Source organism: Dermacentor silvarum, chromosome 6 (genome assembly GCF_013339745.2).
Source record: "Dermacentor silvarum isolate Dsil-2018 chromosome 6, BIME_Dsil_1.4, whole genome shotgun sequence".
Taxonomy (NCBI): domain Eukaryota; kingdom Metazoa; phylum Arthropoda; class Arachnida; order Ixodida; family Ixodidae; genus Dermacentor; species Dermacentor silvarum.
In genome coordinates this window covers 38,128,594-38,156,459 of record NC_051159.1, presented here as the reverse complement: position 1 = coordinate 38,156,459, position 27,866 = coordinate 38,128,594, and the positions used below count along the sequence as shown (strand labels likewise).

The 27,866-nt window shown below is 46.3% G+C and overlaps 1 protein-coding gene across 10 annotated transcripts in view; it reads left to right on the top strand.

Moving 5' to 3' along the window:
* Nucleotides 1-27,118, top strand: part of LOC119455432 (DNA-directed RNA polymerase II subunit RPB2) — a 209,761-nt gene extending 182,643 nt beyond the window's left edge. For 6 of the 10 annotated variants that reach the window (XM_049668764.1, XM_049668773.1, XM_049668770.1 and 3 more), the window contains exons 10-14: nucleotides 14-232; nucleotides 5,567-5,788; nucleotides 10,066-10,226; nucleotides 17,645-17,840; nucleotides 26,961-27,118. In XM_049668764.1, the coding sequence (XP_049524721.1) occupies nucleotides 14-232; nucleotides 5,567-5,788; nucleotides 10,066-10,226; nucleotides 17,645-17,840; nucleotides 26,961-27,050 (888 nt within the window). In that variant the 3' untranslated portion in view covers nucleotides 27,051-27,118. The remainder of the gene's footprint in view (nucleotides 1-13; nucleotides 233-5,566; nucleotides 5,789-10,065; nucleotides 10,227-17,644; nucleotides 17,841-26,960) is intronic. The other 4 variants (XM_049668769.1, XM_049668765.1, XM_049668767.1 and 1 more) reach the window with 4 other exon arrangements.
* Nucleotides 27,119-27,866: the final 748 nt, after the last annotated feature.

Here is a 27,866-nt window from a genome sequence, read left to right as displayed (position 1 = left end):
ACCTTCTTTTTAGCTGGAGAGTACCAACAAGCGATTCACCAAGCGTGATGCCAGCACATTCTTGCGGAACAGTGAGACGGGCATTGTGGACCAGGTGATGTTGACTGTGAATGCAGAAGGTTACAAGTTCTGCAAGATTCGTGTGCGCTCCGTGCGCATCCCACAGATTGGCGACAAGTTTGCCAGCCGGCACGGCCAGAAAGGCACTTGTGGTATCACCTATCGGCAAGAGGTAGGTTTACAAAGGCCTTTTCGAGGCTTTTTGGCATGATGGCAATCATCTGCAACTGTTTGAGTGTCCTCTTACAGTGGAACCTCGTTGATACGATCTTTACGGGAACCGGGAAATAAAGCGTATCATCCAATGTATCATCCAACCAAGTCATATTATCGGGAAACGAAAAAACGTATTATCCCGAAAAACATATTACGTAGAACCGTATCAGTGAGGTTCCTTTGTAGTCGGCTATGAATATTGAACCAACTGTAATGCGGTTTCATTGCCAAACGAGAACTACAAACAGGCAGGTCTGTTGATCAAGTGTCGGGCACCGAGCACGCTAGCTCTATCCTCCAGCAAGGCATTGATGATGCGCCCAAAGCACACGCCTGTCTTCTTTGCTACATGAACAGTTTATGCCAGAAAAGTGCCATCAAGATGGCACTTTTCATTTTGATGGGATTGACGGAATTGATCTAATTATATGGCAGGTTAACCTAAACAAAACAAAAATAAAAAAGAAAAGATGCAATAACACTACAGTTACCACAGGCCACAGCTCTGGCATGAACGCATATGGACATAATAAAACATGGTGTTCTTGTAGGCCTGATAACATTTTTTTTCTTTTTTTCTGAGAAACTTGCTGTGGGTGGTTATTTGAGAGTTTTAGAATAGGGGCCCCAAAGAGCTTTGCGGGTGTTAGCGTTGGGGCATGCAGGAGTGACGAGTTTTAGAATAGGGTTTTGCATTTGGGAATAGCGTCTTGCGCTTGCAGCGCCACTATAGTGTCAAAGAAAAACTATTATAAATATTAAAGTAAACTAGATCATTTTATTATAAGAAGAGTAATTTTGACTTCCGTGGTTTTGCATTAAATTACTATTGAGATGTTGTTCTATTAGCAGCAAGCGATTTGTTGCTTTTAATTATGAGTAACCAACTTTACGTGCCTTCACCAGCCAAGCTAATTCATGTTACGCCTACGAGCCATGAAATCGACAATCGAATTCGGAATATCAATCGTCAGTCTTAATGAATCAATCTTCATTACACACGTTAGTTGAGAGAAAGCGATAACCGCAGTCACTTCTCCTAGCTTACGAACTTCACGCGTTACCACAAATCAAGCCCAGTTAGGTACTTGGATAGCCGTCGCTTTGATGGGTACCGCCATGTTTGTTGACGCAAAGCTTTTGGGGCAGCTTCTGCCCCAGTCGTTAAATCGGTCAAATTGTGTGCCCAATGCAAAACCCAAACGTAGCTTGCGTCTCGCGCATGCGCAGTGGTGTCGACGCTATTTCTTTGGGGTCCCAAAACGTTTGGGGTCCCTATTCTAAAACTCTCTATTGTGTGTGCCTTTATTGAATGCACTAAGGATTTTGGTCACAGAGCTGAGTTTTAATGAATGCCCTGCCTCCCTGCAGATTTCTTAATTGTCAAATCAGTTCTGTTGAATCCTGTAAGGTGAAGGAAGTATCATAAAAGGAAAAATTGTCATCCACCCTAATGTAGCCAGACGCTACAAAGGAAACCTAGACGGGTTTCCCAGAAAGAAAGCTTTGCAGTTGAAGAAAAATTCGACCTGGTCCGGGGATCGAACCTGAGACTAACGCCTTTTCAGGGCGGCCACTCTACCATTGCAGCAGCAGCACGCAAGACTCGTCTCTGTGCTATTTGCGGGTCGGCGCTGAATGCGTTTTATTCGTGCTCGCACGGTTACACGTGAGTGGGAATGGACTTAGATGTTCTGCAAGCTGAAAGCCACTTTTGAAACGAACAGCGTTTGTTTATCTTCTGTCACTGACGCAACGGGCTGGAGGGGAAGGGCCGGGAAACGAAGAGATTTACTGGTCGCGAGGCGTCAGCGGAGCGCGAAGCGGCACACAAGAAGAGACATGCGGACTTTTCCAATAGGAACTCTGTTCCAAAACCCGATGCAACAGTCTGCCTAGCTCGTTGCCCACGTGTGACAATTGGATGTGTTTAAACGGCGGTATTGTTATTGTAATAAATACGTGGACGGGCAGGCACGCGCATGATTCTCAGTAGGCCACAAGTGCGCTCATGGTGGCACGGCCCGTATCCATACAGGCTAGTTTTCTTCTGCGGTGCGTCCATTTCTTTGCACTTCGAAGCGCGTGAGCTGCATCACCATCTCTCATCCAGGTGATGTGGTCTTCTAGGGTTAGCTTTGCAATCAGTATATCAAAGATGATTGAAAGTTCGTGAGGAAAAAAAAAGTCAGCGTCTGTGTGTTCAATATGGCCTTGGAGAAGCAAATCTGTAAGTGCCCGCTTTTCACGATCTCGGGAAACCGTCCGAGACGTGCGGAGATTTCAGATTGGCTTATCTATACTTCGAATTATCAGTACAGTAAAAGCTCGTTTATCCGGACCTCGTTAACTCGGAAATTCGGTTAACTCGGACTCTCGGCGCGGTCCCGGCAAAACTGTATATTTCAATGGGGTCAAATGCTCATTAATTCGGAGGGATTTAGCCGCGCACCGGTTATCTCGGACAACTCCGCGCGACTCCAGAGTCGCGCGATCTCGGCGGCTTGGAGGCTCAAGCACCGCTTGCCGTAACACCGGAGTTTTGGAGAAACCGAAACCGAACGAACTGCAGCAGAATATGATCATGATGATAGTGAATGAGGGGGAAGTGGCTAGGTGGCGCTAGTCACCACCCGGCGGAAGCGCTTGGGCCACCGGCGCATCCATTGTCTACTAACAGATGCTCGCTACGCCTACTGGTGTACTTCGTGTCTTGGTTGACGTAGTTCTTTGTGTTGTGACTTCGCGTGTTGTGGCTGTGTGTGTGCGCGTTGCCGCTGCCGTCGCGCTTCATACCGATGGCGACCGTCACAGAAGTTAAGCGGCCACTGCAGCCAGCAAATGATCTTGAAAGAAAGGTGATGATATTGAAAGACGTGAATGCAGGTGTTTCTCGACAAGAGATAATGAAAAAGTACGATGTTAAGAGAAGCACCATAACCGACTATGTGAAGAACCAAGCAAAAATTTTCGAGGCGTTTGACAGCGGCAAATTCACCGGAAAACGAAAACGACTAAGGACGGCAGCACACCCGAAGCTGGAAGACGCACTGCTGCGGTGGATAACAGACATGCGGAACAGCCAGCTTCCCTTGAGTGGACCTTTGATCTGTCAGCAAGCTGAAAGGTACGCACTGAGAATGAACATCGAATCTTTCAGTGCGTCTGAAGGCTGGTTTGCCCGCTTTAGAGAAAGGCACGGGTTGGTCTTTCGAAACGTGTGCGGGGAAAAAGCAGCAGTGGATGAACGGTGTATTGCTGACTGGAAGACAACTGAGCTTCCCCAGTACCTGGCTCGTTATGAACCTGCCAACGTCTTCAATGCCGATGAAACGGCTCTCTTTTTTAAAGCTTTGCCGGAAAAAACGATCACGTTCAAGGGCGACCCATGCGTTGGAGGAAAGAGGAGCAAAGAAAGGGTCACTGTGCTTCTCGCTTCAAATACGTGCGCACCACCACCTGATGGGATTAAATAAGATCGTTCTGTCAGAAATTCCGATGGCGAGGCAGACGAAAATAACGCACTTTTTCAAGAAATAAAGGTTTGTCTGTGCCGTGTACGTTTTCCTTTTGTTTTCATGGTCCTTTCGATAATTCGGAATTCGGTTAACTCGGACATTTTCTCCGGTCCCGTGAGATCCAATTTAACGAGCTTTTACTGTATATCAAAAATAGGTACAATGCAATTCCCTTTGAGTTCTATATATTCGGGATCGACTGCATATCAAACCCAGACATATTGAATTATTGTGCATGTCGAATGGTTGTAATATCCTCTTGGAAATACCATGCTAAAGTGTAGCACTGTAGAATGCATTCATCGAACTCCTCTTCACCGCCACCACACCCCTGAAAGTACGGTGCTGCACCGTCGGAAATTTTCAATGCTACGAAACAGTACTGTTTTGGCAAACACTGCTAAACAAAACATCGAATCTGAAGGGCAGTACATGCCATGGAAGAAAGATCAGCAAGGTGCATGTTTTTTGCTCACTACAAACATGGATGGCTTGTGCACATTGCAGTCTTCGTTATTGGCAAAAGCAGATTGTGACGCTGCTTCAAGAAAGCGAAAGGCCTCCTGGTTCGATACGCATTCCACCAGAATGTGTGAATGACACTCGAATCTTTTCACTGAGCAGCTCCAGACACAGGGTGCCAAACTGGAGGTGTCAGTTGCATCACCGGTTTGTCTTCTTGCAGACCAGGGGTTTCTGTGAATGGCATGTCACTGTTACGCGAGAGTGGTCATGATGAACCCCCATGTAAATAGATTTTTAGTTTGTTCAGTTTGGATTTAACAAAACCAGTGCATGCCACTTGTCGCAGCCACATGGAAAAGCCATACTGCAGCAGCAACGTGCACTGTACGATTTGATGGCCCAATTAGTGCTGAACATGTTTCAAATATTCGTGCTCAGGGTCCATTTTTACGAGGATTAGGATGTTCTGCAATACAAATTTAACAGCATCTGCCTGGTTGACTCAATTGCCAATATATGACAATCGTCTATTTAAACGGCGTATTATAAAGGACGCACGGCCAAGAACATTTACGTGCGGTTCGCAAGACAACTCCGTTGTCGGCGGCACTGTGCATATCCATACAGGCTGGTTTCTCCTGCACTGCGTCCATTTCTACCTTATGCTGAACAAAATGTGCGACAAGGACTTTAGCAACCGCGACACGCACCGTGGTTTTGCGACCAGGTAATGTGGACTTTCTAGGATTAGCGTTGTGCTTAGTAGTAAACAACTATTCCGTGGCACGATCGACTTGCGACAACTTTTGTGCATTCTGCATGGTCTTGGAGTAACATCTTTAAATTACTACATTTGACGATGTCAGGAAAATGCCCGAGCCTTGCGGAGATTATAGATAAGCTTCAGATAGGCATATGTAATATTTCGAGTAAACATATTGAACTATTTTGCTACTCCACCCGAGTTCGATACATTCGGGATCATCAATATCATGAGGTATTTTTGGTGCCCCTTTCAAGTTTGTTATGTCGACGTTTGAAGTGTAATAGTATAATAACTTTGTGTTGTCTGTAGCACCATTATTGCAATGTAGTGTTTAAAGTGTAGGCACCTGGGATCAAGTTAAGAATGGAGGTTGAGCCTTTGCTTTGAAACAGTGTTAGCATGAAATAATATGGAGCTTTCGACATGTTTGCATAGGTCAGTAGCATTTTTTAACCTGTTTGTTAGGGCTACTCAATCTGCAAAATATGGCATAAGAATATGGGCATGCTTGCAAGGTCTTATGACTGGTTTTCTGTTTCAGGACATGCCCTTTACAGCTGAAGGCCTGACGCCAGATATCATCATTAATCCCCATGCCATCCCTTCTCGTATGACCATCGGCCATCTTATTGAGTGCCTGCAAGGCAAGGTCTCCGCCAACAAGGGTGAAATCGGTGATGCTACGCCTTTTAATGATTCTGTCAACGTGCAGAAGATCTCCAACCTCCTTCAGGAGTATGGCTACCACCTAAGAGGAAATGAGGTAAGGAAGGCATATGGGTATGTCTGGCAGGCCAGCTGACATGGCCGTTATCCTTGTAATCTTTAGTTGATTTGTTGCTGAAAATTTGCAAAACCTTGGAACAACTTGAGTGGTTTGGTTACAGGTTATCGAACTGGAACTGAACAAAAAAAAAAGCATTATTTTTGCTCGAACTGGAACATTATTTTTATTTCACTCTGGAGTGAAACCGAAAAGAATAAGAGGCTAGGCATATTTTCTGGGGACTTCATCCACGCATTGCGTGCACTTGTGGCTGAACTATGCTACCTCATCTGTAAATACACACCCCCTTCCCCTGATTTCAGAAGTTGAAACATCATTAGTACGGTTTTCAATGTGTCGTGTCCCAGGGCAGACATGTTACTAATGCACTCATGTTTTAAATAGGTGACTGTCAAATACTTTTTCTTTAGTCTGAATATAATTATGACCATTGAAATAAAGAAGTGCTTCCTAGCTGGGTGGTGGATTTTCATCACACAAGTTTAAAGGCCAACTGCAACGAAAATTTTATGACTGTGTAATGGGGTCTCCAAACGCGCTCTTGGTGCAAAGGGATGATAACGCAGCAGTGCAAACAATCAAAAGGACATTTGTTACACCTTTCATACACCAATGCCAGCTAGCCAAATACCACCAATAAATTATGCCGATGGGCACGGACAAATTGAGGAAGTCCGACTCGCCGCTACAAAGATATTGAGCGAACATGTTTTCCCCCCATGGTGGACACCAATGCCTCATCGTTCACATGTACAGTCACGCGAACAGTGGCACGTTCGAACGATTGAGGTAATCCACCCTGGTGTCCCGCTCTGAAGCCTTTCTTGGGGCGGTCGGCCAGCGTACGAGATAACTGCACATGCCGCCAGAGAGGAAGAGGCTACTCCCTCTCGTGCCCGAGTCAACCCTGCCGTTAGGTGGTGCTAACAGCACAGCAGTTGTGCCATCTCTTGCACTATTCTGCAGCTACACCGATCGCCGGCGGCACACGGCTATGCAGAGAAGCCAAATTACAGGAGGTGCGAGAACCATGCAGAGAAAACTATATAAGGGGATGCAAGAGAGTCAAGCGTCCCCACAGACCTTAGCTACCTTAGACTGAGTCGACCGAGAAAGCAACTACCACTATCTGTAGTCAAGGATGAAAAGTAGCTGAGGCTCGGTGCAAAGTGCGCGTAAAAGTCATGGCCGGACTCGGACCGTGGTAAAGTTTTGCCATTTCGCTCTGGCAGCATCGCATTACAGCATTGCTTGCTGCTGCATCTACACCATAGCTGCTGCATCGGGTTCTCCTTCGTGACAAATGCAGTTCCTCCTGACAGCGTTCCTGGCGTTGTGTCGGAAAGGCTTTGTCAGAAATCCGTGTCTGAAAGTTGTCCAATGTGGAGAAGTGCAAAGTGTCTCGAAGATGATGCACCACCAGAAATGATTGCTTGAGGATGTTGCCCCTGAGTCTGACAACTTACCTTTGCTCTTTGTGTGCCATCGCAACTATCGTACTTATAATAATCCTGATAGAGCGCTTGGCAAGCAGATCTTGCACGGGTAAGTGACTGTGCTCGCGAAATGTAGCCTGTGCAGCTTCGTCAAGTGCAGTTTACATGCTTTCTGTGCGTTAGCTGGCCCGCATCTCACTTGCCTGCTGTGGTGCCGTGCATGCTTACGCCCTGAAATCTGGGACAGGAAAGACATGTTCTGCCTTGCTCTGTGAAGCGTTGTGTACTGCACAGCCATTGCTTGTGTTCGAATACATGTTTAAGCACCCAATGGCCACGCAGTGCGGCGGCATTTTTGTAACAGCTCAAATTATGTGTGCTGCAAGAAATCAGACCAAGAGAGCCATCCAACTTGCAGCTGTTGAGCAGGGCACTTGGGTGCAACTAAGAGATCAGCAGATGTGTATGGTTCTGGTACTTTCGCCACAGCTGCATTGCTACCGCTCACTGCCAGGTGCCCGCGTCATCTGCTTAGGCGCTATTTGGATACAGATAATAAGAAAAGTAGGCAATTACCAGCCCTGCGGCTTTGCTAAGATTACTTTGATAGTATATGCTATGCATCTATAGGCAATTTAGCCCAAATAATATTTTGCTTCAGTTGGCCTTGAAGTAGGTGCAATGGAAATTACATATTGCTTCTGTCATATGCTTCCGCAACATCTAAGCTCTTCTTGCTTACTATCCCAGGTTGTTGCAAATGTTTTATTTATAATAAACAGGAATGACCTGCCCTCTTGGTAGTGACATTCTAGGGAGAAATGGGAGAGAGAAAGTGAACTAACAAAGGACAAGTTAAAATTGTGCGGACAAAGACGTATCAGAGAAAGATTGTACAACAGTCCACAGTCCTCTTTCTGACCATTGGCTTCCCTCTTGACTTTTTCCTTTGTGGAAAACTCGAGTGATGAAGGGCTACAAGTACACTGCTTATTATACTGCGTAGGTGCTGGGTAAAGGCTATCCTATACGAGGTGGAAGACATTGGTTCACTTTCCTGTGTTACACCTCAAGCAGTGATCTGCAGATGTCTGGTCCGATATGACGTGCTTACTTTCCTTAACCCTTTATGCCAATTAGTTGTGTTGATTGAAAACTTATTTTCACTGCATTTCTTGCATCTCCAGAATCATAAAAAGCATACAGCTGCAGAATAGATTGAGAGTTTTCAGTTCTTTTGTGAGTTTTGTCAAGTTCACAATGTGGACTCCATGTGAAAACTCACTGAAGTAACATTAGATATGCGAACATAAAATAGTTTATTTCATGTCTACCGGACTTGAAATGCACCTATCCAGCCACCTGAAAATTACTGGTGCAATGCATTGCAAAAAACAATAAAAGAAGTGAAGCTGCTGCATACAATGACATACTCACACCAAGCAAAATGCCCAATGACATACCTTCGTACTTGTTTTACTAATACAATTTGCCTGTGTAATTAAAACTTGCGGCACTCTTTCAATCAGAAGCGTTTCAAGATGTATGGGACACATTTTAAATATCCTCACTTTAATCAATGCTGTTGCTTTTGATGCATTATTTTGGCATACACATTTGTGTACATAGCGTCTGTAAGGTTAAACTTTGGCTGTTCATCCACGATTCTGCCAGGGCTGAATTCACAAAGCGTTTCTTTCGTATGTAATCTTTTCCATTGCCTAGCCGCCTTTGCTTATAATATTTCCAGATTCAGGATTGGCTGAAATTTTCTTTTCGAACAATTCTAGCATGAGAGATTTGTGCATACGGGCTCTGGGTCCGTATTCATAAAGCCTCTTTTAGTGCGCATATAGCCTCTTTGTTAGTTGAGCAAAAATATGTTACTGGGCCCTTGGCTGGACAAAATATCAATAGGCAGGTAATAGTGGGGTAAAAGGCATTGAAGTATTGGAAAAATGCTCTGAGTAGCTCGCTTACGGTTAACGAAAGGAAGGTGTAAGCGGCCACTGGCAGAGATCGATGTGGGTGACATTGCGTCACCATGTACATAGCCTTATTATATGCACCACGTTGTGCAAAGTATGACCAATCAGTGTCCACCTATACGATGTTTGTATATCATTACGGTCATTAGTCTTCCTGAATAGCGATCTCCATCGCATCTTGCCAAAGTAGGTCGAAGTTTGCTGCAAGATGCAGAGAGCATTGCTGATTTACATAGGCGTAAGCTGTCAAGTCTTTCCCAGTATCTGTAAAGGCTCCTTTTTTGGGACCTCGGAAACTTTGTCTCTTCCCACTGCATGCAAAAGGCTTTCTTTGGTCACTCTAAACTGTCATGCTGCACAGTTTTGGCAGCATAAATCACTCCCCTCTTGCTGCCTCCCTGGAGCTGCTATCGTGCAGCTTGGCAACGGGGGAACTGTACAATGGTTTACATGATACTGGTGAATACAGTATTTCTTTTCTGCATTACAGTATGTATTTCATGGCAAATTTTTGGCATGACAGGCACGGGTGTTCGTCATTTCAGTTCTCCACTTCCATTGCAGCACCTGATGGTGATAGGTACCTGCTGCTTTGCACCACATTTAAATAAAATGCGGGTTTTTACAGCTTGCCCACCCAACAAAGACGAAGGTGCAAACACTATCAGCGTCCATCCTGTGCATTTCACCTTTCCATTGTTTCATAATGGGTTTTTTATGCTACTGGAAGACTGTGCCACTCCCTGACAAAAGAAAGCATTTAGCCCTTTCTGCTGCTGGTTTCATTTTACAAGTCTGGATTTACACATGTGCCTGTTTTGCTGCCCAGGTGATGTTCAATGGACACACAGGCCGAAAAATTAATGCACAGATCTTCTTGGGACCTACTTACTATCAGCGACTGAAGCACATGGTGGATGACAAGATCCACTCCCGAGCTCGAGGTCCTGTCCAGATTCTCGTGCGGCAACCTATGGAGGGAAGGGCTAGGTAAGCTGCTGTAATCAGGTGTTCCTACTCCAGGGCTGCACAACATATGGCCCGTGGGTCAGGGCAGATTTTTAGTGACTCGCAGCTGAGTTTAGACTTTCGTCGTGTGCTGGTGCTTCAATCAGAGTGTGATCTATGATAAAAAAGTATGACAATTTTGTCACCAAACACACAGCACAACATGAACCGTTTGCGGTGTCAGGTACATTAAACTAAAAATATCTGTGGGGCAGATAAAAAGGGTGCACGACCATTGAACATACTTGTCAACATACCAATTCCACGACCGCATTATAGCTTCTTGTCCATAGAACATGTACGGTTGAATTATAACGAACTCGATAATTCCGCGAAAAGTGTGCGTTATATGAGTAATTCATTATACATAGGCTCGCCCTTAAATACGCTAAAACATTAACCATGCTAAAGCTGGCATCAGCAGTTACAATATGGCAGCAATTTGGTCCTAAAACCAGATTTTCAGTGTCATTTTTGCTCCTGGTGCATTCTCACACTTAGCTGCAAATTTCTTCTAGAAATGTACATCTAAAGAACAAAATGCGGCGTCGCTTAGCTCTTTGAAAACGGCGCCCAGTTCCGACATGCCGCCATTCTGCGAAGGTTTCGTACAGAGTGGCCTCGGCATTATGACTGCGCGTTGGCCTCACAAAAGCTGTAAAATTATGTTATCTATGTTTTTGCAGACGAAAAAAATGTGATGCTCGAAAGTTGGAACACCACACCACCTTATAAGGTGGACATGAACCTTATAAGGGTCACCGATGGAATGGGACCCCAGTGTGGAGTACAAATAAACACATCACATAGTGCTGCGTAGTAAAAGAGTCTATGAAACTATGTTAAAAAACAAATTATCTTGGGCAGCAAGGGGCCGTATTTGTACCGTATTTACTCGCATAATGATCGCACCCCTAAATTTTGTCATAAAAATTCGATTTTTTTCCTCCCGCGTAATGATCGCACCCCGAACTTGCCGCAGCGATATGTCGTGTGCCAAGTCTAGCTGATGATCATCATGTTTACCATCTGTCGAACGTTACATAAATAACTCTTCAAGACTCACCAAGTGAACTGCACACACCAAACAGAGTCCTAATTTTTGCCCACCCTTGGCGGAAACGTGCCGTATTAGCATAGCAGTAAACACAAATGCTGTAGTTTTCACCACATGCCCGCCATGTGTTTCTACGTCTGTGGCAGCTGAACGCGCCCATCTCTGTTTCTGTCCTCTAAAAGCGGACATGGCTATGCTGTTACCGCAAATTTACCGATTTAAACGAAATAATTCATTATTTCGACGGAAGAAACTGTTTTGATGCGCGTGACGCACTCACTACCTGCATGACTCACGAGAAAAAACGCGTTCGCTTAGCTCCGTCAGCCACCATGTTTGTTTTGATCACGTGGTTTTGATATCCCGCAGTGTTACAGCGGCAGCCGCCTGTTGGTTGACTTGTCATCCCGCTGCAACAAGCTGCCGACGCATTCCCATAATTCCTGAAAAAGCCGCGTCGCCGCCATCACCGCGTTTTTTCACCATTCTGTAATGTGGTGGTGTGCTTTGTGGTTGCTTGTTTGAGTGCCGGTTCACGATGGGGCGATATGCGAGTTTCACTGCCGCGTTTAAGCTGAAGGCGGTTGATTATGCGTTCGAGCACGGCAACCGCACTGCCTGCAGGCATTTCGGCATCGACGAAATCAGAATTAGGTATTGGAAAAATCGGCGTGAGGAGCTCATGGCTACCAACAGCATGCGCCGGGCTTTCCGTGAACCCAAAACTGGCAAGTTCCCTCAGGTTGCGAAGGCAGTCCTCGAATACGTGAGGGACATGTACAAAGACGGTTGTGCAGTGTCGGTAGAAATGATACGGACGTAGGCACGCACAATTTCCCGGAGGCTGGGAATTGCCACAAAGGACTTCCGCGCTAGTTCCGGCTGGATGACACACTTCATGCGGCGAAATGGACTGTCGCTGAGACGGCGGACGTCGTTGTGCCAGCGACTCCCATCCGCGTATGAAGACAAAGTCATCGACTTCCATAGGTTTGTCACGAGAATACGCGAGAAGAACGGCTTCCTGTTGTCACAAATAGGCAACGCGGACCAAACACCTTTGACATTCGACATGCCTCGAAGCACTACCGTCAACGAAAAAGGTGCTCGGAGTGTCCTTGTAAAAACATGTGGTGCGGAGAAGCAGCGATGCACCGTGATGCACGCAGTGACGGCAGACGGGCGGAAGCTGCCGCCATATGTTATTCTAAAGTGGAAAACTATTCCGAAGGAAAAGTTTCCACGTGGGATCCACATCCATGCTCAAGAGAAAGGGTGGATGACGGCAGAACTCATGGTAGACTGGATTAGGACAGTCTGGGGACAAAGAGCAGGAGCGCTTCTGCTTCCTTCACTGCTTGTGCTGGATAGCTTTCGAGGCCATCTCGTCGACAGCGTCCATGTTGAACTTAAGGAGCGGCGCAAGGAACTTGCAGTGATCCCTGGGTGTCTAACGTCGCTGCTACACCCTCTGGACGTATCACTGAACAAACCGTTCAAGGACAACGTTTGAAGGCTGTACGCAGAGTGGATGGCGGCAGGTGACCATGATTTCACGCCAAGCGGGAAAATCAGGAGACCGTCCGTGGAAGTCCTTTGCTCATGGATTGTTGAAGCGTGGAGTAGCATCTCCGACGAGGTGGTCGCCAACAGCTTCAAGAAGACAGGCATATCTAACGCGCTCGACGGAACGGAAGATAACCTTCTGTGCGACTGCGATGACACTGCCGGTTCCGACAGGGAATTGAGCGGCGATGACACGGACGCCAGTGACGCTTCAGACTCTGAATGAAAGTTAGGGGGTCAGTGAATGAAAAAAATGTCACAGTTTCGCCCTAAGGGCGAAGCAATGAATGCGATAGCAACACAGCAATAGAGAGTTTTAGCTTGTCCGGTAATCGGGTAAACGCGAGCGGACCGGGCGGGCGTTGGGGCGGTTTGCCGGAACCGTAAACGTGAGCGGCCTGTATGCAGGCGCGGATCCAGGGGGGATGTCCGGATGTCCTGACCCCCCCCCTCAGATTTCTGCATCGCCCCCTCGCTGACAGGAGGGTGGCCCTGTCGCAAAAAAAAATATGGCCACCAGCATTCTTCAAAAGAATTTTCGCGAGTACTAGTGGTATCAGCCATGTAGAAGTAAAGCTAGCTCGCTCACAAGCTTAGTTGTATTCCGTAGGGGTGTGGTGTCGCGAAGTTGCCGTATAGTTATTTTTTCTCATGAACACCTTGGACCTCCTGGCGCCTGCCGTGCCTTATACCCCTGTCACACGGCACATCTAATGTCATTTCCAACGAATGACATTCGCTCGTAATGTTATTTGTTTGCTGTCACACGGGAAAATGTAATGACATTCGTTGAAAATGACATTTGCAAACAAATGAGTTCGCCGAACTCATTCGCATTCGTTTTGGAACCAAATGTGTAGTCTCAACACCAGGAGCCCACCAATCAGCTTCGCAAACAGTGCATGTTTTTTATTGTTTAACAAAAATAACTCTTGTTTTGTCAATTTTTATTGCATAATGTTCTACTTTCATGGCGTTTAAGTACACCACAGTGCATAATTGCCGAAAGCTACTCTCAATCCAGTGACTAGGCGGCCGTCTTTGGCTTTGGCTGTGGCACGGTGGCAGTCGTGTTTGTTCGCGCCAGCCGTAGCCAGCAGCGCGCACTTCGCAGGAGCCGCTTGATTAAACACATGTGTATTTTGCGATGACACCAAACCAAGAAGACTGTGATGTGGACATTAGGAGCCGCGCGCAGTGGTCCGAAGGGGAAACCCACACACTCAGCTATGTTAATGAGTTTGCGCACAGCCGCTCTTCGTACTCCCTAGAAATTGCTTCTTGCGCTTCCAACTCGAGGTTCAGCTTCCTTTCGTCGTTGCGATGTCTGGCCCGCATACAAATCAGAGCAGTGATTACACGCAACTGCCGTTCTCGTGCTTCTTCAGCAGACATAGCGCTATGGTAGTTCTAGCCACCGTAGCGGTAGCGCTCGTAGTGCTTTCCGCCATGTTGTTTGCCTGATCTTTGGCTTGGCTTGACTAGACTCAGTTGCCAGTGTCGACGAGTTAGTGATCCAAAAACACGGTTTGAAAGGGAGGGTCACTCATTGCAACGGATTTTAGCATACTACAAAATAATCATCGCACTAAATTAGGGCAACGACGCTATTATTGCGTCTCTTTTTTTTTTACTATCGTCATTGTCATCATTTTTAAAGGACATTAGTTCTTGCCGTGTGACAGCGCGCGGTGAAAATGACATTAATCCCCAACGAATGTCATTCGTTGGAAATGACATTAGATCTGCCGTGTGACAGGGGTATTACTCGTCCCGTCGGTAGCGTCGAATGAACGAGGGGACGTCCCTTTTGCCAAACACGCCGAGGTCCACTCGAGCGCCTTCGCGCCTGATTAACTTAGTTTCCCCTTGGGGTGTCAACGGTTGCCTCAATGGTTGTCATCGGTTCCGCGACCAACCTGCTTAATGAAAGAGATCTCTTGCTGAAATGTTCATACATAAATAATAACAACTAACACTTAAACTAAGAACTACGCATAGGCAACTTTTTTTAACAGTAGCACTCATTGTGATCACAGTTACACGTTGACAATATCCAGTACGAGCACAGTACCGTTCGTACGCTACAAGTTTTTCATAGTAACTTCGCAGTTTTATTGTCGTACATTAAGCATAGGAGGCTCAAGCCCACCGGATCCGTTTATCTGAGTGGGCGTTCTCACGGAGCGGGGCGAAGCCTCGAGCCGCGGCTGCGAAGTGGGGGATCGTGACGTCAGCGGCCAACGCCAGCGCGTGGGCCTAGGATGGCGTCGCGTGGTTAGAGAAACGGGAGCAGGTGCGCAAAAGGATGACGTCGCGTGGGAAACAAAACATGAAGAAGCTGGCTCGCGCTCTCGCTTGCTACGCCACATCGTTATTCTTGTAGGTGGCGTCGTGAGTCTTCATACGCGGCGATTCGCATATCGTAAACAACCAGAGTAGTGGTTGCTGCGTTGGAGCGGACCATTACGCCCATATTCAAGAACGTTCAATCAATCAATCAATCAATCAAAATGAGCTTTATTTATACAATACAAACGTTCCTCTAGTCAACACTCCACCACGACTCAAGAGAGAAGATGGCACCGCCATCCATCCACAGAAGTGGTCACTGAGCTTCATGGTCATTCACGGGAATTCATGAGAATTGTCGCGTCTTTATTCTCGATTATTCTGCGCAGTACGACAATTGAAATTTCGAGTCTGATATCTCGTAGCACGGACACGCTAGAATAATTCTTCCGACTGATACTGTGTAGAAACTCAACTGTCTCTAAGTTTTCAATTCAAACATACCCACTTACTGCAGTCAACAAAAAATAATTGTTCAATTTTAGTTAATTGGGCTGCTCACAGCGATAATTATCATCTCACATCGTGCCCCCCTAGCCACATAACTTATTTGCACAGGTGGTCTTCGCGTGTCTCCCAGTGCCTAAGTTTAAGAAAACCATAAAGCTTAGTTTTGAACACCCTGTATTATCAGGCGCAGCCGCCGAGCACATGGCTGTATTGGGTAACGTCCTTTCCTATAAGCTCGGAGAAACCGATACCTGGCTTCGCTACAGGTCTTCTTCTTCTTTCTGGGATTTTTGGTGCCAAAACCAGTTCTGATTACGAGGCACGCTGTAGTGGAAGGTTCCGGATTAATTTTGACCACCTGGGGTTCTTTAACCTGCACTACAACGCAAGAACACGGGCGTTTTTGCATTTCGCCTCCATCGAAATGCGGCCGCCGCGGCCGGTATTTGATCCCGCGATCTCGTGCTCAACGCCTGAACTGACTGAGCCACCACGGAGGGCTACAGGTGTTGCTTTAGCCGTATAAAACGCAGGTTTATCATGAGAAAAAACGGTAAATTTCGGTAAATAAGAAAGGCTACTATAATCATCATCATCATCATTGACAGAAGCTGACCCCCCCCTCAGAAAAAACCTGGATCCGCCCCTGCCTGTATGGTGCTACCACCTGGTGGCGCAGAAATCAAACATACAAAAAACAGCTAATATTGCAGTAAGCATGTGTATTCTACTTCTCTGCTGGTGTAAATTTTCGGCGGCAACACGATTACACCACTGTCGAACATTCACACCAGCAGCGAAGTAGAATACACTTGGTTACTGCAATATGAGCTGTTTTTGTATGTTTTATTTCTGCGCCACCAGGTGGTAGCACCATACAGGCCGCTCACGTTTACGGTTCCGGCAAACCGCCCCAACGCCCGGCCCGCTCGCGTTTACCCGATTACCCGATAAAGCAAGAAACCCCTGTTATACTTACCAAATGTCACCTGAAACAGCAAAGGCCTTGTTGCTTGTCGCTTCTGAAATAGTCTTTCTTTTTACTTTTGCACAATGCATTTTGGCCAAATCATGGAATACTAGATCATGGGGCTTTGCTTGATCCAAACGCCAAACATCGTTAGGACAAATAAATGTGCTGCTCGTCGCTCTCAAAATGGTTGCGAAACGTGTGCCAGTGATTCAAGCCAGCGTCAGCCAACAATAAAGTTATTTCACTCACTCACTCTTCACAACATAGCTGGCATGGTTGCGACATTCAAAAATATTCCACGTGGCAGCACTAATGAATCGCGATGCTAGTTTTTCCTCCTTTCACTCGCTCCTTTCGCCTTTATTTTTGCACAGCAAAATACGGTGCTGCCACTGTCTGAAGCTTGCACCTCTCCTCTTTATCACGAGACGGCATGCCAGATGGCTGTGCGTCTGCTTGCCAGAGGGGTGCTCTCTTTAAATTTAATCGAGGTTCCCTCATCATCAACCTAAGATGGACATTATATACATTGTACTTTTCTTCTTGTATATATATATATATATATATATATATATATAATGTGCGAAAATACGATGGCACCAAGATGGTGACATTGCGTTAAATGGAAAGCCCAATTTTCTACCTGATTTTCGTTGGCAGTATATTAGAAAAGTGGTATTTCCCTACGTTATAAACAATTTTGACCAAAATGTTCATTCTAATTGCCAAGTTTCCCCTCAGAGAGGTGGGCATGAAACCTGAGCACCGTGTGGAGAACCCTGATGTTCTTGTTTTTTTTTTTTTTTGTTGTTGTTGGGGGGTTGTTGGATGAGTATACATGACATCAGAATCTGGCTTTGTCAGACTTAAGCATCCCATTCGGATTTGTGCACTTGAATTGGTTATGTCTGTGACATCGCAGCAGGCTAGAAGGGGTGTCCTCTTCTGCTGCAGCCATAAACTTTGCCTGCAGCTGGTCTCAATGTTGAATATGATGTGCAGAGATGGTGGCCTGCGTTTTGGTGAGATGGAGCGGGACTGCCAGATCTCGCATGGAGCAGCCCAGTTTCTGCGTGAACGGCTGTTTGAAGTGTCGGATCCATACCGAGCACACATCTGCAACCTCTGTGGCCTGCTGGCCATTGCTAACCTGCGCAACAACACCTTTGAATGCAAGGGCTGCCGAAACAAGACACAGGTAATGATGACCTTTTTGCGTCTGTGTTCTTTATTTATTTACTGTGAAACTCTGGGTTTCATGAAGGTGCAAAAAAAGTCTGGAAGGCCGATGTGCAACTTAGGGCCGACTCTGGGACTTTAGAATCTGCATTATCTTGGGGTGTGTGAATAAAGAAATTTCTGCTCATGTAGTTAAGGAGCAGATTGGAGAAAATGGCAGAAAAACGAGAAATTTCATTCTGTTTATAGTTCATTCTCTAGAAGTAAAAAAATACACAGGTAAGTAGAGTAAAAACTTGAAGAATGTATAGCATCTTTGCCACAAGTTTCTAACTGCAGTATTAAAAACTGTTAAGGATCATGTACAAAACACTTGCCTCTTCACATGTTTATTTGCATGACTTGGCTTACGCGTTTAACAGTGAAAGCACCTTGAAGTGGTTGGGGGGAGGGAGCCATGAAATATGATTGCATAGTGCCCTTACGCGCATGAATTGGTGTGCTTGCTAAAATTTTTTGTCATCTGGCTTCTTTTAGTAAAGCTGCCGAGTTCTGATTGAGCACAAAAAGGGGCGCACAACATCCATGTGTCTCCATACAAAAGCGACAGCTCGACAAGTGTGCTATGGTGCATGCGAATGCAAGGGGCTTTGCCGTCATGCTACCTGGGCATGTAGTCCTAGCATTTCTACCAGGGTTCAGAAGCAAGATTTTGTTTCAAGGCCCAAATAACTGACTTTTTAGGCAGGTTACTGTGTAAAAAGATTAATGCCATTCCTAGAGTGCCTTGTTTTCGTCAGGGTGCATTTTTCACTCTGCAGAGGGAAATTAACAGCACTTTTAGCAGCACATTTATACATGACCTAGGGATGGGCGAATATTCGGTATTCTAAAATATTTGATCGAATAATTCTATAGTCGTTATTCGCTTCGATTCGAATTCAGGTATTCGATATTTTCGAATTATTCGGCACTCCCAAATAGGCAGCCAGAAGCCCCGGACGGCCAGTACACATCTCGGAGGCATGGCTGCCATTCATGTCATGGCTGCCATACATCAACCATAAATCTTGAACGCTATACGTTTTTGCATTAAAGAGCCGGAAATGTGCGACGCAAAAGAGCAGAAACGACACTAGCGTACAACCTAAATGAAGCGGCCGAGTCCGCATCGCCATAGTTATCAGCGGAAATTGTACGTGAATGACAGCAACGACGGAACGCTTCGTGCCTATTTGTGCCTTTATTGCGTTTACCACTGCACATAACAACGCGTTGGCCGCGGAATTTCTTAGTCGCCATCCATGATGTGGATTGGCTCTCACAGCTGAAATGTGCATAAAAAAATTACGACATCATCGAGGTGGCAAATACAAATCTGCCATTTTAAACCACGCAGAATAGTGTCCATGAACCTTTCGAATGTAGCCGGTGCATTGCACAATCCGAACGGCATGACGTTGAATTGGTACAGCCCATCTGGCGTAACGAATACCGTTTTTTCCTTGTCATTTGGGTGCATCGGAATTTGCCAATAACCGGCTCTCAGATCCATGGAAGAAAAGTAGGAAGCAGAATGCAGGCAGTTGATGGCGTCATCAATACGGGGCAGCGTATAGATGTCTTTCTTGGTTACGGAATTCAGTCGGCGATAGTCAACGCAGAATCTCCACGTACCATCTTTCGTCACAAGAATGATGGGAGCGGCCCAGGCAATCGTGGATTCTTGAATTACTCCCTTTCCTAGCATCTCTTGCACTTGCTCGTTGATGATGGTGCGCTCAGATAGTAATACTCTGTAATACCCGTGCCACACGGACAAAGTAACGTGCACTTTGAGCGAGTGCACTTCAACGCGCTGAATGTCACTTTGGCGGCGCACTGCTACACGAGAAAGAAATGCATGCTTTCAAATTGATGGTCATGCTGCTACACGAGAAAGAAATGTGTGCTTTCAAATTGATGGTCATGGCGGTCATGGCGATCGGGAGTCAAACGGGAAAGGATATATTGTTAATATAAAGATGTGTGCCCGAAAACTGTTTATTATTGTTCGAAACAACGTTAAAATCTACCTTTACAAGCGCCGGAAACGATGGCAACTTGACCAGCAACCGTCAAAATGACTCGATCCGCCAAACTGCCAGCCGTTACCTGGCGTGGTCGTGAACAGCCTGAGAGTGAGAGTAGTTTTTTGCTGTTCTTGTTTTTTTGCGATGTGGCACATTTTATTATCTTGTAACGCTAGCAATTAAAAACAATGTTATTAAAAGTTACTCCTGACTCTTTCAATAATACTTTACTTATTTTTTTACTCATTGCTACTGAGGCTACACACTTTGCCGCAGCGAAGTGAGTTCGCCGAACACACTCGCCGGTGAGTGCGCTGTGCAGTGAGTGCCACTAAGCGTTCCCGTGTGGCAGCTTGCGAATGACACTAGTCGCAAAGTGCACTCGCTCAAAGTGCACTTTACCTTGCCCGTGTGGCACGGGTATAAGGTTTCTGCCGTACGAGATGCGCTGAAGTGGTGTTGATCCGATGACGTGTTCGAGACGCTGGAATTATAGGCATTTTGCCGTTTTTTGAAAGTCGAACACCTTCAAGTGCTTGGAGAGAACGCCCAGTAGTGTGTGACGTTCGCTTTGGCTCAGTGACTTGCGGATCATTTGTACAAGTTGTGAATCGGCTGAACCTTGAGAACCGAGATGTCCATTCTCGCCTGTAGCATCGACAAGTGCAACCAGCGTTGTAGAGCATTTGGGTTTGAATACGGCAAGTTTCATGCCACGAGGCAACACTGCAGGCTCCATTGAACTGGTAATTGTCCACACACATGCGCGGCCCTCAACTACAGACACCACGCAATGGGGAACTAAAATGCTCTTTTTCACACAGGTCACATGAATCGATTCAAGCATCGCGTCGAACATGGCAAGGTCGTTACTAGAACAGGTTACTGGAATGCACACAGCAGAAAATGCAGGAACGACCGTGTCCTAGGAGACAAAAAAGATGCATTCATAACAGGATGAATTTTCCAATAGCGCAGCTGGGAAACTACCATGCACGGAAAGGTGCCCACTTCTACAGTCAACAGTTGCCCCACACTCCCGCAAAAAATCGATTCCCAAAATAACGTCATGCGTAGATTGTGCAATAACCGCGAATTCTGTGGGAAACACCCTGCCACACAGACACATCCACAGTGCAAACTCCACCGGACACAACGCATCACCGCTCACACCACGGAATGTCGCACCACGGCTTAGACAAAACATCACTTTCAGTCCAATAAGGTTCTTAAAATTAACACTCATCACAGAAATTGTCACACCTGTATCCACAAGTGCCATGGTAGGTACGCCGTCAACAAGTACATGAACTTTGTTTTTCAGCATAAACACTGATGGAGTATATCTGTCGGTAGTGTCTGGTACCTTGCGGCCTCACCCCCATTGGCTGCACCGACTAGTTTTCCGGCGACTATGACTGCGTGCGTTGCTGCGGCGATGGGGATCGTCGAGCACGTGGGGCTGGTGGCGGCGTTAAGCTTCGATCAGAGGCCGGTGAGGGGTATCGTAAACTGGTGGGCGTGCGTGGTGGCCGTGGCTTAGAGAATGGGCGGTCGAAAGGCTGGGGAGACATGAGCAAGGGATCTCGGTGGTATGTAGGGGGGTTGTTGCAAAATCGCGAGATGTGATCCGGGACGCCGCAGCTGTAACACACCGGCAAAGGTCGAGACACCCGCAGCAGCTCAGTCACACATGAATCAACATAACATGAACATAACGTAACATGAACCAGTCCTGTCAGAAGGCATTGGGTAGCAGTATCGCTCTTCATGGGGACGGTAGCCAGCCGACGTTCGTTGAGTGAAACGAGGTGAGTGAAAATGCCGATCGGAGTACTCAAGTGTTCGCAGTGTGCCTTGGCATTCATCGACGTCTGCTGCATTAACTGATGGCTGCCATGGGGCCAGAGCGGCTGGCGTTCGCGCTTGTGCTGTCTCTCTTGCATAGCCGTCCTGAAAGGCGCTGGGACAATGAGATTTGCTGACATCGAAGCAATTCTTCCCGTACAATCTGGCGTATTGTCGACAAGAGGTCATTAGGCGACACAGTGTCGACTCTAGCCACTGTTGGGACGTTTGACAGACAGCCAAATTTCGGAGCTATCCGTCGCATCTTCAGTGTTTCAAATGTGTGACAGTGCTGCATCACGTCGGACACGGAGTTCAAGTTTTCTTTGTCAATCAAAAAACTGTACACGTCTTCGGCTATCCCCTTCAGAACGTGTCCAACCTTGTCCTCTTCACTCATCCTGGGATTCACTATCTTGCACAGCTTCAAAATTTCTTCTATATATGTGGTACATGTCACCCCTGGAAGCTGTACCCTCTGAGCCAATATCTGCTCCGCTCGCTTCTTCTTCGCGTTAGAATCGCCAAAGCACTTCTGTACTTCCTCAACAAAACGATCCCAAGTGGTGAACATGTCCTCGTGATTTTCATACGACATGAGAGCGGTGTTCGTCAGTGAAAATAGAACATAACTGAGCTGCGCTGCCGAGTCCCAGCCGTTGCTTCTGCTCACCCTCTTATGGTTCTTGAGCCATTCGTCAGCGTCTTCTTTTGAGGTCCCGCTGAAGTTTGGCGGCACTCGGTAGTACGGACAGGGGCCCGTAGGAGTTGCCCCCGATGCATCAGAGGTCTGGAGTTGGAACATCATCTCGATCGGCGAAGGTGGAAGTCCAGCAGGGCGGCGGATGCGGCGAAGACCAAGGAGTAGAGCTTCCGTCGTTGGGTTCGTATTACCCAGCACCGTCCACCCATCTGTTACGGCCTCGGGAGAGGGTTAAGGGAGCATTTAATGACTAAGGCACAAAGATGTAGCTCCTTGGGATATACTGCCTGGTATGAATCGTAGGAGCAACGTCGTCCTCCTCTTTCTCTTCTCCCGCTTCCCTCACTTTTCACTGGCAGTGACACGGCGCAACAATATCGACGATTATGAAAACCAGGAGCGCCACAATCATGAAGACTCCGTAGAGGCGATCGTTGTCGCGACAGACGGCGTTGTACGACGGGGGTGACGACAGCAGCAGCAGTGACGACGAAATTGACAGTGGCCCGTCTTGGACACCAAACCCGATGTTCAACCAAAGTGCAATGTCGATTATCGAGTCGCTCATTGAATTCATGCACGCTAAATTATAGCCGCCAATGTTCTCGCAGCTGATGGACGCGATGTGCACAGCGGTAATTCGAAACTTCTGCGAAAGCAAGTGCAGGTTTCTATTTCAGTGCGCCTTTGCGGCGCTATTTAGAGGTATGATTAACTCATTTTTCACAGCCTGCTTTCTACAACGTCGATTTTTTATTGCAAGTGGCAATTTCGGTTTCGGGACTGCAAAGGTATATTCGTTTTTTTTTTTTTTTTGACAGTCCAGATATATAGCGATGATCGGTTATAACGATCGGATTTCTCGTTCTTCTCTATATCGTTATAAGTAGACTGCGCTGTACGCGGCAGTTTCAATTTCAGTTCGGTTCCAGTTTCGTTCTCGACAAGTTTGTTGAAGCGGAAATGCCAAATAAAACGCCTTCGTTATGAAGAGATCTTTTTTTTTTTTTTTTTTGTACTATTTTCTGTGAGCAGCTGACAGGGAATCGGAAAATCTTCGTTGTGGACGAAATTTAGTTATAGCAGCGTTCGTTGTAGGGTGATTCGACTGTTTTAGTCTCTGGACCAAATTGAAAACAAAAGTCTGCAAGTTCTTTCGCTGGGGAGTGCTCATTTTTGATATAGTGTTCACTAGCTGCTGCTTAGTAAAATACATTGGTTGAGCCCTGGGATTGTTTGGGGGATGCTGGTTGTTATCATTGATTGATGACTACTTCTGAACATTGTTGAGAACTTGCTGGCTGGTAACATAATTCAAATAAAAGCATCACTCTTTCTACTCTGTGTTGGCCAAGTGCAGGCAGTCGTGCGCGTGAGTCGGAAATAGGGATGGGCGAATATTCGGTCGAATAATTTTATATTCGTTATTCGCTTCGATTTGAATTCAGGTATTCAATATTTTCAAATTATTCGGCGCTCCCGAATAGGCAGCCAAAAGCCACGGTCGGCCAGTACACATCTCGGAGGCTATGCTTCCCATCATGGGCTGCCATACATCAACCATAAATCTGAAAGGCTATACGTTTTGCAATAAAGAGTCGGAAATGTGCGACACAAAAGAGCAGAAACGGCGCTAGCGTACAACCGAAACGAAGCAGCGGAGTCCGCATCGCCATAGTCATCAGCGTAAATTGTACGTGAATGACAGCAACGATGGAACGTTTGTGCCTTTATTGCGTTTACCGCCGCGCATAACAACGCGTTGGCCGCGGTATTTCATAGTCGCCATCTATGATCGTGTCGATAGCTGCCGCAGCTTCTTCTGCAGCAGTTGTCGCAAAAAGTAGTTTCGTTTTGACTCAATACACACATTGGCCGCGTGCCTAAAAAGCTGCGTAGTGGCCATCCATGATCGCATAGATAGCGACCACAATTTCGTCTGCAGTCAGCGAACGGTAGTTCGTTCTGATTTGGTGTGTGCGTCAGCCGCATGCCTGGTACGGCCACGCTAGCAGCAAAAATGCTTGCATCATGCCGCGAGCGGCAAGTTGCCGCGCCTCAGCGCCTTGCCGCGAAGTCCACCATGGCAATCGCGTCTTGCCGTGCGGCAGCGCAATATGATCTCGTGCGCTCTCGGAACGCGGAATCACCGTGAGCGAAAAGGGTGCGATCGAACAGCATTCAAAAATCGCCTCTATAGAACCGCGAGAGACAACGATCGTCGATCGATAATCCGGCGCAGAGCGGCGGAGGTCCGGTTGTCATGGCTCCGTGACGTCACCCTCGTCGCTCTTGATTGGTTCTTCATCTCGCGGCGCGCGGCACTTGCTGCAGAAATGGGAGGCCCATTTCGCGCGGCACCCGATTCCTGCCACTTTTGCCGCCTGCAGCATGACGGGCACGTTTTTGCCGCTAGCGTGGCCGTACCCTTAAGCACTGCAAAGTCGCCGTTCATAATCGCGTCGATAGCGGTTGCGACAAACAGTTGTTTCGGTTTGACTCGGTGCAAAGCTGTCGAGGATGATGAGCACCGGCTACATCGCGATGCATGGGAGTCTGTTGGCGGTCAGCTTACTAGCAAAAAAATAATCGTGATGTGCGCGCGGTAGTGCAAAGCGTGTCGCAAATGATGGCGCGCGCCGCGGCCGAGCTGCGAAGGAAGACGCGAGGCCTCGATCGCCGCTGCGAGAGCCAATCAGTCACGAGATGACGAGAATTGCAGCTTCCGCACTGCTTTTGTGCAAAATAGCAAGAGGATTTGCTCAACCATTACACTAATAAAATCGTGCTGACGTAGTAAGCATTTGCTTATTGTTTTCTGGATACCCTGATAATTCGGCATTTGGTTAATTTGGACATTTTTTTTTCGGTCCCGTGAAATTCGAATTAACTAGGTTTTACTGTAATATGTGATATATACTATTCTAATGATTCGATTCGAAATTATTCGACCAAATCACTATTCGCCCATCCCTTGTTGGAAACATTGAATTGTATGCTGTGAGATGTCCGAAATAACTGCCTATGTCCGAAATAACTGCCTTAGTGATACGTCTATGGGCTAAGTGGCACTGTTGTGAACACGTCTGAATAGTCAAGCATGTGCAAGTTTTTAGTGTCTGCAAAATCGGTCGGTCACTGTATTTCTAAGATGGTCGGTGCACCTGCTTTTCTGTTCTATCAGCCTTTAAAAAAATGATATTGTGCCCTCTGCTGCTTTGTTCTTGCTCAGACTTTGTAACAAGACCAAATGTTTGGTCCCCAATAAAATGCTTGGCATTGTTGCTTGTATGGTTCATCTAGCAACTACGATTGTATATGTACTTTGTCATTGAAGAAAAAAAACACGAAGATCTTTAACGAGTGTTTGCCTAGCATGCTACTCCAGATGGCAAGATATGAAATGATGCTCGAGTGCCTAGTGCAGGCCACTGTCCCTAAGGAAGGCTAAGAGTGCCTTTGTTGCGCACAAAGCACTGCTCCAAGGTGCAAACACCTACACAGTGCAGCACTACGGAGGGGCGGCTACGTAATTAAAGTATTTTCACTGTAGCCCTTAAGGTCACGAATTTATACGTGGACGTTGAGAACGCGTATGCAAAGACAATACGAGGCAAAGAATACACCAGGGTATTTTTAGTATCTATAATTACGGCAACCACCAGTGGGAAAATACAGACTTTCAGATATCGGGAAGAAATGTAAAGATTGATAAGTGTATGCTCCTTTCAGACGTACAGTCAAACCTCGATATAACGAAGTTGTACTTGCAGCGAAAAACCTCCTTATATCGAGAATTTCGTTATATTGAGGTTTCGTTAATTTAATAGAGCTAAGAGAGTGAAATAAAAGTAGTGCGTTACATCGCAAATTTCGTTAAATCCAGGTTCGTTATATCGAGGTTTGACTGCATATATTTATATTAGACCCTAAGTATTTGTCACATCTTTCGCATTCACTGCATGTGAACAATTATTTAGATTGTGTAAGTGTCTTTGCATATGCAAAATGTGTTCCAGGTGCCTAAATTTTCTATTACCCTCACACATTTTTTTTTTTCAAATGCACTGCCTGGCTTTCTTGGTTATATCTTTACTGCATTTTATTAAAAATTGGAAGCTAAACTTTTTGACAGCCTGTCAGGTTGGGACAGTTAATTATAACTGTAGGAGCAACTCCAACAAAAAAAATGAATATATTGGCCCCAACATTTTGGAGCCAGTTTGGGTTAATGACGGATGGTGGTGGGGTGCAGCTTTTAAATGTCCTTCATAATGGAGGGTGGGGGTGGACAGAGTTTCACTGCGTAGGGGTAACCTTTCCTTGCATCATTGACCAATGGGGAAACAAAATGGGCCAGGTTGTGGCAGTGGCAATGACAGGAGATTATTGTCCATTTTTGGGTTGGAGTCGCTCCTAAATGCCTTACTATGAAAAATTGCAACTTTACTTGGCATGGCATGGGGTTTTCTCTACATTGTTCAGTGTAATGACTTCACCTGTCTCTCTGTTTCAGATATCCCAGATTTGCCTGCCTTATGCCTGCAAGCTGTTGTTCCAAGAACTTATGTCTATGTCCATAGCACCACGAATGATGGTTTTGTGAATTTGCATTATTGTTCGCTTTTGAATTGCCATATAAATTTGTTGTAATAAAAACCACAATGTTTCTCATTTGTTAGTTCTCATTTGGACTCATTTGATAGTGTATTTCTAGGAGTTGTGCATCCTGATTCCCCTCAACAGTGCAGGTATGATACACCCTGTTTCTTATTCAGTTTTCTTGAAGGGCCCCTCACCAGATTTGAGCATTGTAAACAGACAAGTGCAGTGCATAGATCACATGAAAACAACTCGTACTTAAAACGAAAGCCCATGCGCCCTTGGAGCCCCGCTTCCTGCCCGAGAGGCCATGTCACACACACAAGCACATGCATGTAAGACGCACTGCCTGATAGGTCGTCGATTATGGCACGTGACTTTGGTAGATGACTCATGCCAAAGGTGCAATATCGTCACTGGAAGTGTGCTGCACAGCAAGAAAGACGGACGGGGCTAGTGACAAGAATGTGACTTGGTCCCTCAGCTTGGGAGAAGGCAGAGAAGGAATGTCGCTTGCGGACACTAGTCGAGGCAAAGGGGGATAGTGTTAATGTTGGCTGTGGAGCTTGTGTCCCGGCAGTGCAGCATTTAAATTCTTCCCATCTCCTCTAATAATGCACCAATTTGAAAAAAGTCTTGTGGTAAAATGCTCCCTAGACATCACTTCCCAAGTTCCAGTGTGTAACCAAAATTTCGACGGGGCTTAGTGAGGGGCCCTTTAAGGAAGAAGTTACAAACTTTTGCGGTTGCTATTTCTGGCTATTAATTACAGACGGTGGAAGGGTTAAGAGACGAAGTGCAAGAAAACCCCCAAAGATTT